The following is a 12,290-nucleotide window of genomic DNA, read 5'->3' on the forward strand; positions in this document are numbered from 1 at the left end:
ATATAATTACTGTAAAACTCTACTTAGAAAGTCGTGATGACATTAAAATTTTATTTCCAGAAAGTAAATGTTACTAATAGCGAGATGTTAATTAGAAATACCGAAATAACGCTTAAATTGCTGCCTAAAAACATTAAGTGTTGTCGAATCAATGATTAATTATAATGTGAAAAAGGAAATGACTGGAAGTATGCTTATTGATTTTCAATAAATAAGGCAGGCTGTAAATGTCTTGAGAATGCTCATACAAATTACTTTTTAAGAAAAATGGAAAAAGATGAATGGATTTTTTTGTAAAATTTCATCATAAAAAGATAAAGAATCTTATATACGCAATAGCATGACAAGTCAGTGGTATGAGCTTAGTACGGCAAACAGACGCATTTCATTCCTTTATTTAAATCAAGACGCCTTTTCTTTCCTCATTGTTGGAATTGCTGAATCATTTTAAACATAAAACGAGTGAGAAATGCTGGAAAATTTAAAAAAGAAAATTTAATATTGATGGAGACATAACAAAAAAGCGACATTCAAAAAGGAAAGAAAGAAAAATGAATTGAAATGCTGGAATGTGTAAATGAAAGCAATTGCGTGGAGAGATGTCTAATATAAATATATAGATGAATATGAGATGTCGAACCTCAATAGTAAGAAAAACTTAACTTTATCAAATGACTTTAAATTGAACAGAAATATATTTTGTCGTGTGGTGATTGAGAAGAGTGGGATTTGGAATATTGAGCCTAATATAGACAGCGTGGGAGTAAGGCCTCTGGAGACGAGTGGCAACCGACAAACGAAGGTTCGAGTACGTCCAAATACCTAAATCAGTGATACTAGCGCCTTTAATGTTTGAAAATGTCATGAACCGTATGCCTTGAAAATATAAAGGTTGCCCATCACTGAACTAAATAGTTGAAGTTAAATAAATACTCCTACATAAAATTTACTTCCTGCACATTCCACATCCACAAAAATTTCCATTGAACATTTTTTGTATTAAAAAATCGATTTATAATGCAAGTATGTAGCTCAGCTGGAAATGTCTTTTATCTTTCTTTGCTTATTCACGATTTAAGCAAATAATATTTTCACGCTTCAATTATCAATAATTTGATTCCATCACTTGAAAATTATTTTTGATATCCTTCATTTATATTAAAACACCATGAATATTTTCTCAAGTACCAAAGCTACAGCAAAATATTTTCATGCTGTAAAAAATTAATTACAAACATCAAAAAGGATTTTTTTTTTCTTCCTTTACAAGATTGCGGATTTCTTCAGAACGAAATCATTAGCAATTATGGTTTATGAAAAAGTATTCATCTTGGATTTTATGGTGAAATTATTCATTTGAATGAGCATTTAAGATGCGGACTGTTATGTAAATTTTTGCTTTTGAAAATAAACATTTGGATAAATGAGCAGCAATTAAGGATGGAATGGAACATTAAAAAAATGAATGATGTAATGTTTGGAAATAAGAGAATAATCAGAAATAATCAAGATGAATTGGAGCTCATTTAAAAAATAAAATTTAGGACTTTTGCTATACTTCAGAACAATTCAAGCTAAATCTGAGGGGAATGATTGAAATAGAAATCAAAGCCTGTCCAAATTCACCAATATTCCCAAGTGGACAACTTGGCATAATGTTTAGTTAGCAACTAGACTTAAATTCTACTAATGACATTTTCTCTGGAACATCTCATAAAATATGCCATTAGTCGGACGTAGGTCTAGTTATTGACTGGACATCTTATCAAGTTGTCCATTCGGGCTTCCATTTTATCGTCATGTGGACAAGTATTTGAACTGTGCTGATCAGGGGTGTAGCCAGAAATTTTTTGTGAGGACTAATGGATCGACAATATTTTGATGAAAGAGGGGAATTTGAGGGTCAAGAAGTGAGAGTAAGAAAAAAGGGAGAAGTTTGAGGGTAAAATCCGCCCCTGGTTCTGATAAATATTGAGATAATCGAACTGCTGATTATTTTACAATTTAAAGTAACAAAATAGTTTCTGAAATAAAAACAACAAATGTCTAAAAATTAATTAAAATATTTCATGACTGAAATTTTAATGACATTTCAAATCACATGACATGAAAGCGAACGAAAATTGAAAAAATCAGCACAAGCTCATCTTTCGCAATTTTCTAAGTTTTCTAAATGTATATAAAAGAAGAGGGTTTTAGGAGAAACTTATTCAGTGTGAAATTAAAACATTTAAAGCTTCAAAGTCCTTTCAAGTTTTTAAGTCTCAAAATGAATACAAAAGTTTATAGTTTATTCGTCATTTCTATGTTTGTAGCAGGTAAGCTTAGATAGTTCTATTTAGAGCTCCAATTTTGTATGGTAAAGTCGACTCAAGTTCGACACCATTTAATTTTTGAGTCGACTTCGAACTCTGCTTCTGACCATATTTGATATAAATATCCATAATTTACGTTCATTTAGCTGTTTCTGCTGGTGGCGATTCAGGCTGTGTTGAAATAATTTCGGCTTTTGAGTCACTTCCTCAAGAAATACAAACACAATTTTACGATTTGATTACACTTTCTTCACATCGTCCTGAGCATGAAATAGTCTTGGCCGTAAGTGAAGAAACTCTGGATATCTTAAATACTTATCCTGCTTTGAAAAATGATGATGTTGCTGCACTGTCCTATATTGATGCTAAAGGAGATTCAGGAGCAATTTGTTTAATCAAATTTGTTAATACACCAGCCCCATAAGAATCAGTTCCAACATCAGTCTGTAACATACTTTTCTCTAAAAATATACAATCAAAAATAATAATGTACATAAAAAAATTTGAATCTTGTTCTGTGCTTTTGCATATTGTTCTTTCTCCATATTCATCTATGTTGAGAATCTCTGTCAAAATGTTAAAGCAGAAATAAAACAAAAAAATATAGTATAAAAGTTAAAATGAGAATTTTTCATTTCAACACCTTTTTTATCTGCATTCGGTATTATTTGTAGTAACAAATGCTGTAAAAAAAACATGGAATAAAGAAAAATGTTTCATTTTCTTGTCATTGCTATGCTAAACTTTTCTTCGCTTTCAATCAAATGAAAATTTTGTCTCTCAGATCTAAATACAAAAAAGTTGCTTGAAGGTAATGGAAAGTGATTTTCCCGCCCCCCATTCATTATAATTCATTCAGAAAATTTAAATGCTAAGAGATTTTTCTTCATCATGGAAGTTTTTTAATTAAAGGAGTAGATTCATGAAGTCTATTTAATGATAATTTAGTCGGTTGTGGAATTTAAATTCTAAATTATATACAAAAAAAGAAAACTTTTTTCTTGCTTAATAGAATAAGCACTCTTACGATGATAAAATTCCAAATGACACCCGAGTCAAGGAAATTAATTGAAGGCTTTTAGAGGTGCCATGAAAATAAACGATGAAGATAAATTTCATCTTCATTATTAGAAAAATCCTGCTTTACAGTGTTTCGCTTGTTCATCCCTCATCCTTCCTTCCTGAATTTCACCCTCTATCTCGATGAATTCGTTTAAACTTTCTCGTCAACGAAAGATAAGAAGTGAAAAATTGTCATTTTGCTTGCTTAAGCGTTGACTTTGCACGCTCAAATATAGATTCCTTTTATCTGAGCTAGTAATGGATTCATGTATGTAATTATTTTTAATGCTTATTCCATCTACTTTCAATAATCTACCAAAATTAAAATAATATAATTAAACTTGAAGATTTAACTATAATCGTGCTAGTATTATTGCCGAAATGAGCAAACGACGAGAAATGAATGTTTTTAACATGAAGCATAGTATACAAAATAAGCTTATCTCACCGATGATTTTCCCCCTTCCTCACTATGATGATGAGATAGAAAATTTTATAAATTTGCCAACAAGTCTCTCTGTTATTCACGGAAGTAATGTGACATGGAGGCAAATACTCAAGTCAGATAGAAAGATGTAATGAAGGAAACGTCTGTATTTAAGCCTATATGCAAGATAAGCATTTATAATCAGATGAATTTAGATGTCTACATCAGAAGCGTAACAAGATATTTCTTGATGAAGGGAGAGAGAAAGGAGGTTGGGGGTGTTAGTTTCTGGAAATATACGAATGCAATTAAAATCGTATTTCTAGGAGATATACTTCTAAGAAGAATTGACCTATAAAAACCATTCGAGTCCGTCAACATTTTGGTTTTCAGATATATTTGTATTCTGACAGCAGCATGGTCTGTATAAGATCGTAAATTACAAAAATGCTATTGGGATTTATTAAAAAAATCTCAATTTCACTCAATTTAATTTAAAAGATATCTAGTTCCTTTCGATTATTCAATTGTTATGAACACTACCCGAGCAACACAAATGAAGAAGGTCATCCACAAAGTTCTAAGGGCTCAGCTAGTCCTCTTTTATCAACTACAAACAGATAATTGACGACAAATTTCGGATGACATCCACATGGTTGCCGAAAATAAGAGCATTAAAAGCTCCATGGTGGATATTTCTTCACTTGTGTCCCTCGGGCTATCAAACAATTTAAATGTTTTAATCCAGTTTTAATTTTGTGAATCTGTTTTTTTGAAACTTTTAAATGTAAAATTCACTAATTTTGTTTATTTTCATGTGGATCCATGTGGATATTCCCAATTGAATAGAAACAGTTCCAACTTTTCTGATTTTGTAAACTAGCAAAAAAAATGAAAGGAATTAGAGTTTGAAAATTGGATAAATTTTTTTGTTAGTTTTTGAGAAAAAAAAAATAGAAAACACGGAAACATTTACCATAATCCCCCATAGTATTATTTTAGCAATCACATGAAACTCTTTTCCTGTTTCTCATAGTAAACTTTTTTTTGTGCTAGCAAATATAAACGAAAATTTCTTCCTTGCATTGAAAAAACTACCAGCAAAGAGTTGAAACAAGATTATTTGTTTGTATTTTCTTCATATATTTCTCTTTTGTATGTGAAATGCTATTCACTCGAAAAAAGGGATTGATAAAAATATATGTGGGAAACTAGAGAGTTAAAAAAATAGAAAAATAGCATTCAAGAGGACGAAAATAACAAGATTGAAGATGCATTATACACAAAAGTGAATTTGCATATTTTTGAGTCAAAAAAATCTTCCATGATTTGGAAACTTTAAATTTATTTGCCAATTTATTAACTTTTTCTTCACTCGAGATTCACTCAGAATAGCGCAAATCGGTTAATGCAAAAAACCAGGCTGACGTGATTCTGGCGTGGTGGATGATTCAAACCGTATCTAGAACCAAGTCAGAATCATGTCAAAAATACTGAATCCGGATTTTTGGTGGATTACAAATTAATCCATAATATGCTGTTTTGTCACGCCGCGTGACTCACGCAATCAGTGAAATTTGTTTCGATTCAAGTATTCATGCTGGACACTAAACTTAGACATCATGCGCCAATGTCGAACAATAATAAATATTGGAAATTATTGAAAAATACAGAATGTGTAAAATCTAGTTTTGAGACATAAAACGAAGGTTGAAGTTCATGTAAAAATATTGAGTTACTAAGTGAATATGTTTGGATTATATGTGAATTTACCTTTCGATAAGACCCACAGTACGTAGTTCAAGGGTAAAATATTTATTACTCAGTTTATCAACTTATCTTGCATTCCACCTGTGACACTGATAATTGAAATGTTAAAGATAACAAGTCAACTTTTGTGTAGTACACATTTTTGATGATAACCCATTATTAAAGATTAACGAACAAATTAGCTGGATACAAGTTCCATTTCCCGAGTCATGACATTAAGGATTCAGCCAATGATAAAGCTACCTCTTTCTTTTTCAATTATTTTCAATACTTAAAAAAATTCAATTCTCGTTTCCTCCTAATTTGAAATATCATTCAAAACAAAATGGAAATGAAGGAAGAAAGTCTGACTTTTTCTTAAAATATCGATACGTTCAAAATCCTTGTCTCATTTTTTCTAATTTAAAATTTTTATGTGGGATAAATGTTCATTTTTTCATACGAATTGGCAACTCGAGTAGTATGCATTCGTGCATGATAAGCTTTCCTACAGATGAAAAAAGGCGCTGCATTGACATATTAGTCGACGTTTATACAACACAAAGATTGTGAAATTGAAGGATTTTTTAGCAAAATTTACCACATAATGCTCATGTATCTAGGATATGTAGAGAAGGAATTTTAAAATTACTGAAACGATTCATTGGATATATGTCGCATAGTGTTTGTAAGATAAAGAAAATAAGAATTGAATTTTGACAAGTGAACAATATTAAATTCCAAATTAATCTTTTTAATACATGCAGAATAAGTTTTAAGGAATTCTAGACATGAATAAAGGAAAGCTCTGCTTACTAAGCAATTTAATAAAAATAACAATAAAAAAGTAAAATATTCTGTGACATATCACATTCCATGATTATGAATACTTCGGAGATGTATGAAAGCGATATGTAAGCATGAGAGTGATGCTGAAGTGTTTGAATGTAAAGTCATGAAGAAAAATAAAAATTGGAAAGGAAGTTATGAGGATTTTATTCATTTTTTTATGGCATTTTTAATATTTTATGAGCAGCCATCATAAATGCTGTCGGGTAGGATTATATGACGGAATCATGGTAGCTAGATCTGTGAAAATATTGATTTTATGATATATTGAATTTTATGATTTGACGCTTTTAAATTTTTGATAGCCGTTATAATTTTTTTGTAGTCAATTTCATAATTGTAAAAATATTTCAATATAAAGTCGTAATAATATTTTTATGGAAATGGATGTGAGATTATGCATTAAAAAGCATTTTTAATACTAATTCAATTCAACCTGAGAAAGCTTTATTTACAGTATTAAAACCTATTTATAGCTGCACATATTAGAGATATCCTTATCAACACATATCACATATTTAATAACAGATTAGTAATGGAAAAATACAGTCATGGACCATATTATCATGAAAAATGTTATTCCAAGCATTGTAAAGAAACAAATTGCACGTGCTGGTTGACGAATTGGATATCTGTTTAAAAAAAGAAAACATTTTTGAAAAAGTAAACATAATCAAAGTCTTTTGGGAACTTACATGGCATAAACAACCGTATAGAATATTCTTGACAGAACAGCTACTCGTATAAGCCATGAAGCAACAATTGGATTAGGATCCGTTATGATATACCTGCATGTAGAGAATAATTATGGATATATGTGTATATTCTAAAGAAATCATGTTTTTACATTAATGCTGCTAATAGAAATGCAGGAATGTTCTCAAGGTCATTTAAGTGAGCTCTTCTCATTCTTTCTACATCCTCGTCTTTCTTGATCTCAAAATTTCCAGTTGCATCTTCTGGATTTTCAACTGCTCCTTTTCTTATCCGATTAATAATTGTTAGAAATGACATGAGTAACATTTTTATAAGGAGAAGACCTCCCCATGTAATGTAAACTCGTAGAGCCACATTATCGTAAGTAAATATTGCCATTTTAATTCTAGGAATAATTGCACTTGAAGTCTTAACAGTTTGATGTCTAGTAAAAAACTAAGTCATGATATCTGAAATCGAAATATCAGCCTACATTTCATTGTTTATTTGTATTGGAAAGATCAGTGATGGACAACCTTTTTCTTTCGCGGCACACCTTGGTGGTATATTTGGACCAAAACTGCACACGGCATACTTTTCATGGCATTTCCAAAAATTTTGACATTACAATAAAGTGCCGCGGCACACAGGTTGCACACCACTGGAATAGATAACAGAAGTCAACAATTTCTAATCAATTTGTGGCATTGTATGTTTTCTGTCACTGTATGGCATGAATTTCCAAATATGATACACGACACACCGTGAAATGCACTAAACTGTAAGTTGTAATAATTAAGAGAAATCCATCCTTAATATTTTGTCATTTATTGTGCAAAAAATCTTTAGAACAAGAAATTATTTCACAAAAACATCGAAACACTTTTACAGAATCATTTACAATTCACCATCATGTTGGAAATATTTCAATTTCTGCTCTGGATCGGGAATGATGGTACGTGCTCCTTTCTTCCAGTTTGCTGGACAGACTTCTCCATGAGTATCAGTATATTGGAAAGCTTGAACAAGACGTAAAGTCTCATCAACACTTCTGCCTACTGGCAAGTCATTCATTGTAATTTGTCTTAAAATTCCCTTAGCATCAATGATGAAAAGTCCTCTTAAGGTATGTCCAAGTCCTTCAAAGTAGACACCATAATCCTTAGAGATTTTATGGTTCAAATCGCTAACGAGTGGAATGTTAATTTCACCAAGTCCTCCTTGTTTTCTTGGTGTCTTTATCCATGCCAAATGAGTGAAATGTGAATCAACTGAAGCAGCAATGACTTCGGCATTAATTTTTCTAAATTCCTCAATTCTGTCTGAGAATGCTAAGATTTCTGTTGGACAAACCTGTTATAAGGATAAAAGGATTTTAGAAACAGACAAATATTATTAAGTAAATGTTGACATACAAAGGTGAAGTCGAGGGGATAGAAGAAGAAGACGACGTATTTTCCTCTGTAATCACTCAATGAAACTGTCTTGAATTCTCCATTTGGAAGGACAGCAGTTGCTGAGAAATCGGGTGCTGGGAATGAAATTATGGCTTTGGTGTATTGAAGGTGATGTTCAGTTCCTGCAGTCTTGTCAGTTGGATAGACGTCTTTATAAAGAAATGAATACAATTGAAATTAAATTTTTATTTTTAGCAGCAACAAAACATTTGTTAATGATTTTATTAATAGGTTTGTTAATGACTTTATTGTAGAAAGCAATTTTGGAACTGGTTGATTGTCGTATTTCCATTGTGTTTAATAATAGCAACAGATAATTCAATATTGATACCTACCTTTTGGAGCGGCAAAGCATGTACCGTCGTTTCCATAAACCAGTGCAATTAGTGCAGACAACAAGCAAATGTGCTTCAAAAACATGATGTCTAAATTTCACTTATCTGTAAGAACTAAAAAATTGCAGTGAATTTGCTGAGTTTTTCAGACAACAAAACAACTCGAAAAAGAAGAATTTGCACCCGGTAAATCTTTTAGCTAAATATTGCCACGAATCAAATTTTCTGTGATCATCAATTTAAATAAATTCATATCAATTCAATGATATTTTGATATACTTGACACTTTATGCTTACCTAATATTTGAGGTAGATGATTGAAATAATTATTTTACGTAAATAAGTGCGAAATCTACTCAAAAATTAAAATATTAAAAATGTAAATAAAGATACTGCCAAGTCTATGAGCAAATTCACCAACACATACACAACTATTTTTTTTGAATTTCTAATTCGCTCTCGTTGGCGCTGCGAGAGAAACGAACTTTTTCGTATTCTGCTCTTTAATTTTTAAATGGAAAATGTTAAAAGAACTGGACACATGAAATTATTTAAATTAATTATAAGCCCGAGCGGCACAAATGGAGAAGGCTCTACCACGGAATTTTGCAGGCACTGCTTATCCTTTTTTAGTTCATATAGACTCCAAATTTAGGCAGTTTTCATTTGGTGACAATAAAAGTGGTACAGCGGAGCCTTCAAGGTCTGTGGCGGAGTCTTCTACATTTGTGTCGCTCGGGACGGATCCAATAGGATCATGTCGCCTAAAGCTGCCTTTATCGCTAGCTTTCGTCTGTCGATTTCCAACATCTAGTTCAATGTTGCCAATCAAGTGCAATACTGAGTAATATCAAGAAGTCGTAATTTTATTAATTTTATTTTATTGACATTTCATTTTATTTCTGATAGAAATGAATAAAGCACCCAAACATGATAAAAACCAAGCAATACATTCCAATAAGAACAACAGCATACAGTACCGAACTATTAATTCTAGTCGTCTTTTCAAGAACTTCACAAAAGTTTAGAAAATATTTCAAGTGGTCGCAAACTTCATATCCTTTTACTTCAAATGCTCCAAAATCAAGGTTCTTCATTGAGACTCTATTTCGGTACGAGTAAGGATCAAAATTATGTTGATCACTTTTGTTTATCATTATGAAAAACATTTTTTGAACTTCAATCCCTTCCTTTTGATTTGATACATGACATACCATCAAGAAATAAACACTTTTGAGTTTTTCAGTTGTTATGACTAGTGTTGATGTTTTGATCAGTTCCGCATTAATATTACTTTCCTTGCAGTCATTTTCAAATATTATGCAAAATATATTTGTGGTAAAATTATTTTCAATGTATCCAGAATTTATTTCCGAAAAGGTTCCAATATTTGTTAAGGCACGAGATGTGATGTCACTTTCTATAGTTTCATTTAAAAAAATCAATGCTGTCGGAATCATATAAGATATTTTACCAAATTGTGATTTAGTTCCATGAAAATATCCATCTTCATTTAATTCACTTTCTGATAAAGTTCCATAATCAACTATAAAGTATGCTGATTTGTTACTGTTTAAAGCATCATTTACTAATTTTATTTCTTTAAAGATCCTTGAATTTGCCGTGCAATGTACTTTGTGAGATTTTACTGTCTCTATTGTAATTATTATAAGGAACAAAGTAACTAGTTCCATCCTTATTTGATGACGATCTGAATAATAATGCTGTTGTGACTTGCTTTATAAGCAAAGAAAAAGGAACAATTATGTATTTTTTTGTGATTTTTAGAAAGGTTAATGTATATTTAATTAGCGATGATGTACAATAACCTAGTGTAACTTTTGACTCATTGTGATTGTTAATGAATCAATTACGACAGGAACTAATATTAAGTCATTGTTTGTTGATCTGACAGACAAAGTACAATAACAGATCCTGAGTGGGAGTCAAACCCACGTTTTTCGATTTACAGTCGCATTCTTTTAACACTGAGCCATCGGGGGTTACTCAACTATATGGCAAAATGACATATGTAAAAATTATAAATTTTCTGTACAACCCCTTACTACTGCACTTTTACTCCTTTATTTCTCTTACTACTGCAATGAAGGATGTGGGCAGATGTAGGAATTTTAATTATGAAATTTACAGTTACATACATGCATCCCATGGATGTCCTGATAATCGTTAAATTAATATCTTTCTTTCATGCTTGGTGGGGTTTTATTCTAGTTCTACATTAATTAATTGATGATTTAAGATGAAAAATTTTTCTATAAATTTACTTTGATGATGTGAAGAAATTCTAAAACCTTGATAAAACTTGAAAATCAAACGAATGAAAAATTGGAACAGCAAATTATATTTTTCATCTTTAATCACATTTTACTACCTTTGATTACCCAACTAGGGTTTTCCGAAGTCTCGATTTCGACGAATTTTGAGAATTTTCGAGATCAAGACTACAAGAGAAATAATTCTTCGAAATCTCAGTCTCGACAAATTTTGAGGCAAGGAATTCTTCTTCTCAGTCTAGAGAATCCTTAAATTTAAGTTTAATAGTAAAAACAACATGTAAATATACAATATTATGAACAATTTTTTCAATCTTTATTACATAATAAATACAAATTTTATACAAAATGTTTTCTTTTTGAATAGTTATTCATTCATGCAAACATTAATAATATTTTGCAAGAAGAAGGAGCATAATTTACATGTATATAAAAAAATTTGATATTTTTATATATGTTGAGATACTCCACAGGGCACAAAAGTTTTAAATATTATTTTATTATTTTCTCTCGAAAGTTATAAATTTTCTCCATCCATGACATTTTGTGAGTTTATATATATATTGTATCGTATGTATCTGCTCAATGTATAATTGGAAAAATTGTTATACCAAATTTTTTTTCTTCTCTTTATACATAATTCTATGTTCATGAAGATGTTCCTTTGGTCCCATTTTTTATGCTTGTATTCATATTTAATAAATTTCATGTGTAAGCTCATGCATGCATAGTTAAATTTTGTGGAAAATTTGAAATGATAAACTTTTTCTTCCTCTTTCCCGGAAAAAAAGCACCTAACTTAATTTCCAGTCTCGAATAAATGTTTACTCGGTTCATTTATCATTATTATTCTATATATATCCATGTGCATGATTCACGCCAAAATGAATAATTAATATGTAGCACATCTCATGTTGTGAGTTAGAAACATGATGCAATTAATTTTCATTCTGTTAATAAACGCAAAGATAATTCATCGATCAAATCATTACTATCACTAATCACATACATCATAACCTTTGAATAGTTTGAAAATGCTTTATAGTTGATTAAATAATTAACCAAGGAAACAGAGATGGAGAGACTTTAATCTCAACAATGCAATC

The 12,290-nt window shown here is 30.7% G+C and overlaps 2 protein-coding genes across 3 annotated transcripts; both read right to left on the reverse strand.

Annotated features, from left to right (window-relative positions):
• Positions 1-6,820: 6,820 nt before the first annotated feature.
• LOC139090760 (microsomal glutathione S-transferase 1-like) lies at positions 6,821-7,539 on the reverse strand. Its single transcript, XM_070640576.1, has 3 exons — positions 7,250-7,539; positions 7,098-7,190; positions 6,821-7,034 (listed from the first exon to the last, which is right to left on the reverse strand). Exons 1-3 carry the CDS (start codon positions 7,495-7,497, stop codon positions 6,932-6,934), a joined length of 444 nt encoding a protein of 147 aa, XP_070496677.1. The 5' UTR covers positions 7,498-7,539; the 3' UTR covers positions 6,821-6,931.
• Positions 7,540-7,910: 371 nt separating this feature from the next.
• On the reverse strand, positions 7,911-9,339 carry LOC139090577 (peroxiredoxin-1-like). Of its 2 annotated transcripts, none has more exons than XM_070640335.1 (4): positions 9,188-9,339; positions 8,891-9,004; positions 8,514-8,704; positions 7,911-8,451 (listed from the first exon to the last, which is right to left on the reverse strand). In XM_070640335.1, the coding sequence occupies exons 2-4, from the start codon at positions 8,973-8,975 to the stop codon at positions 7,996-7,998; spliced, it is 732 nt and encodes a 243-aa protein (XP_070496436.1). In that variant the 5' UTR covers positions 8,976-9,004; positions 9,188-9,339; the 3' UTR covers positions 7,911-7,995. The 2 variants fall into 2 exon arrangements, with proteins under 2 accessions (XP_070496436.1, XP_070496437.1); XM_070640336.1 differs by having other exon boundaries at positions 8,891-8,995; positions 9,188-9,297.
• Between the last annotated feature and the right edge of the window lie 2,951 nt (positions 9,340-12,290).

Source organism: Chironomus tepperi, unplaced genomic scaffold (assembly GCF_022539635.2).
Source record: "Chironomus tepperi strain 1889 unplaced genomic scaffold, CSIRO-AGI_Ctep_v1 contig_219, whole genome shotgun sequence".
NCBI lineage: Eukaryota > Metazoa > Arthropoda > Insecta > Diptera > Chironomidae > Chironomus > Chironomus tepperi.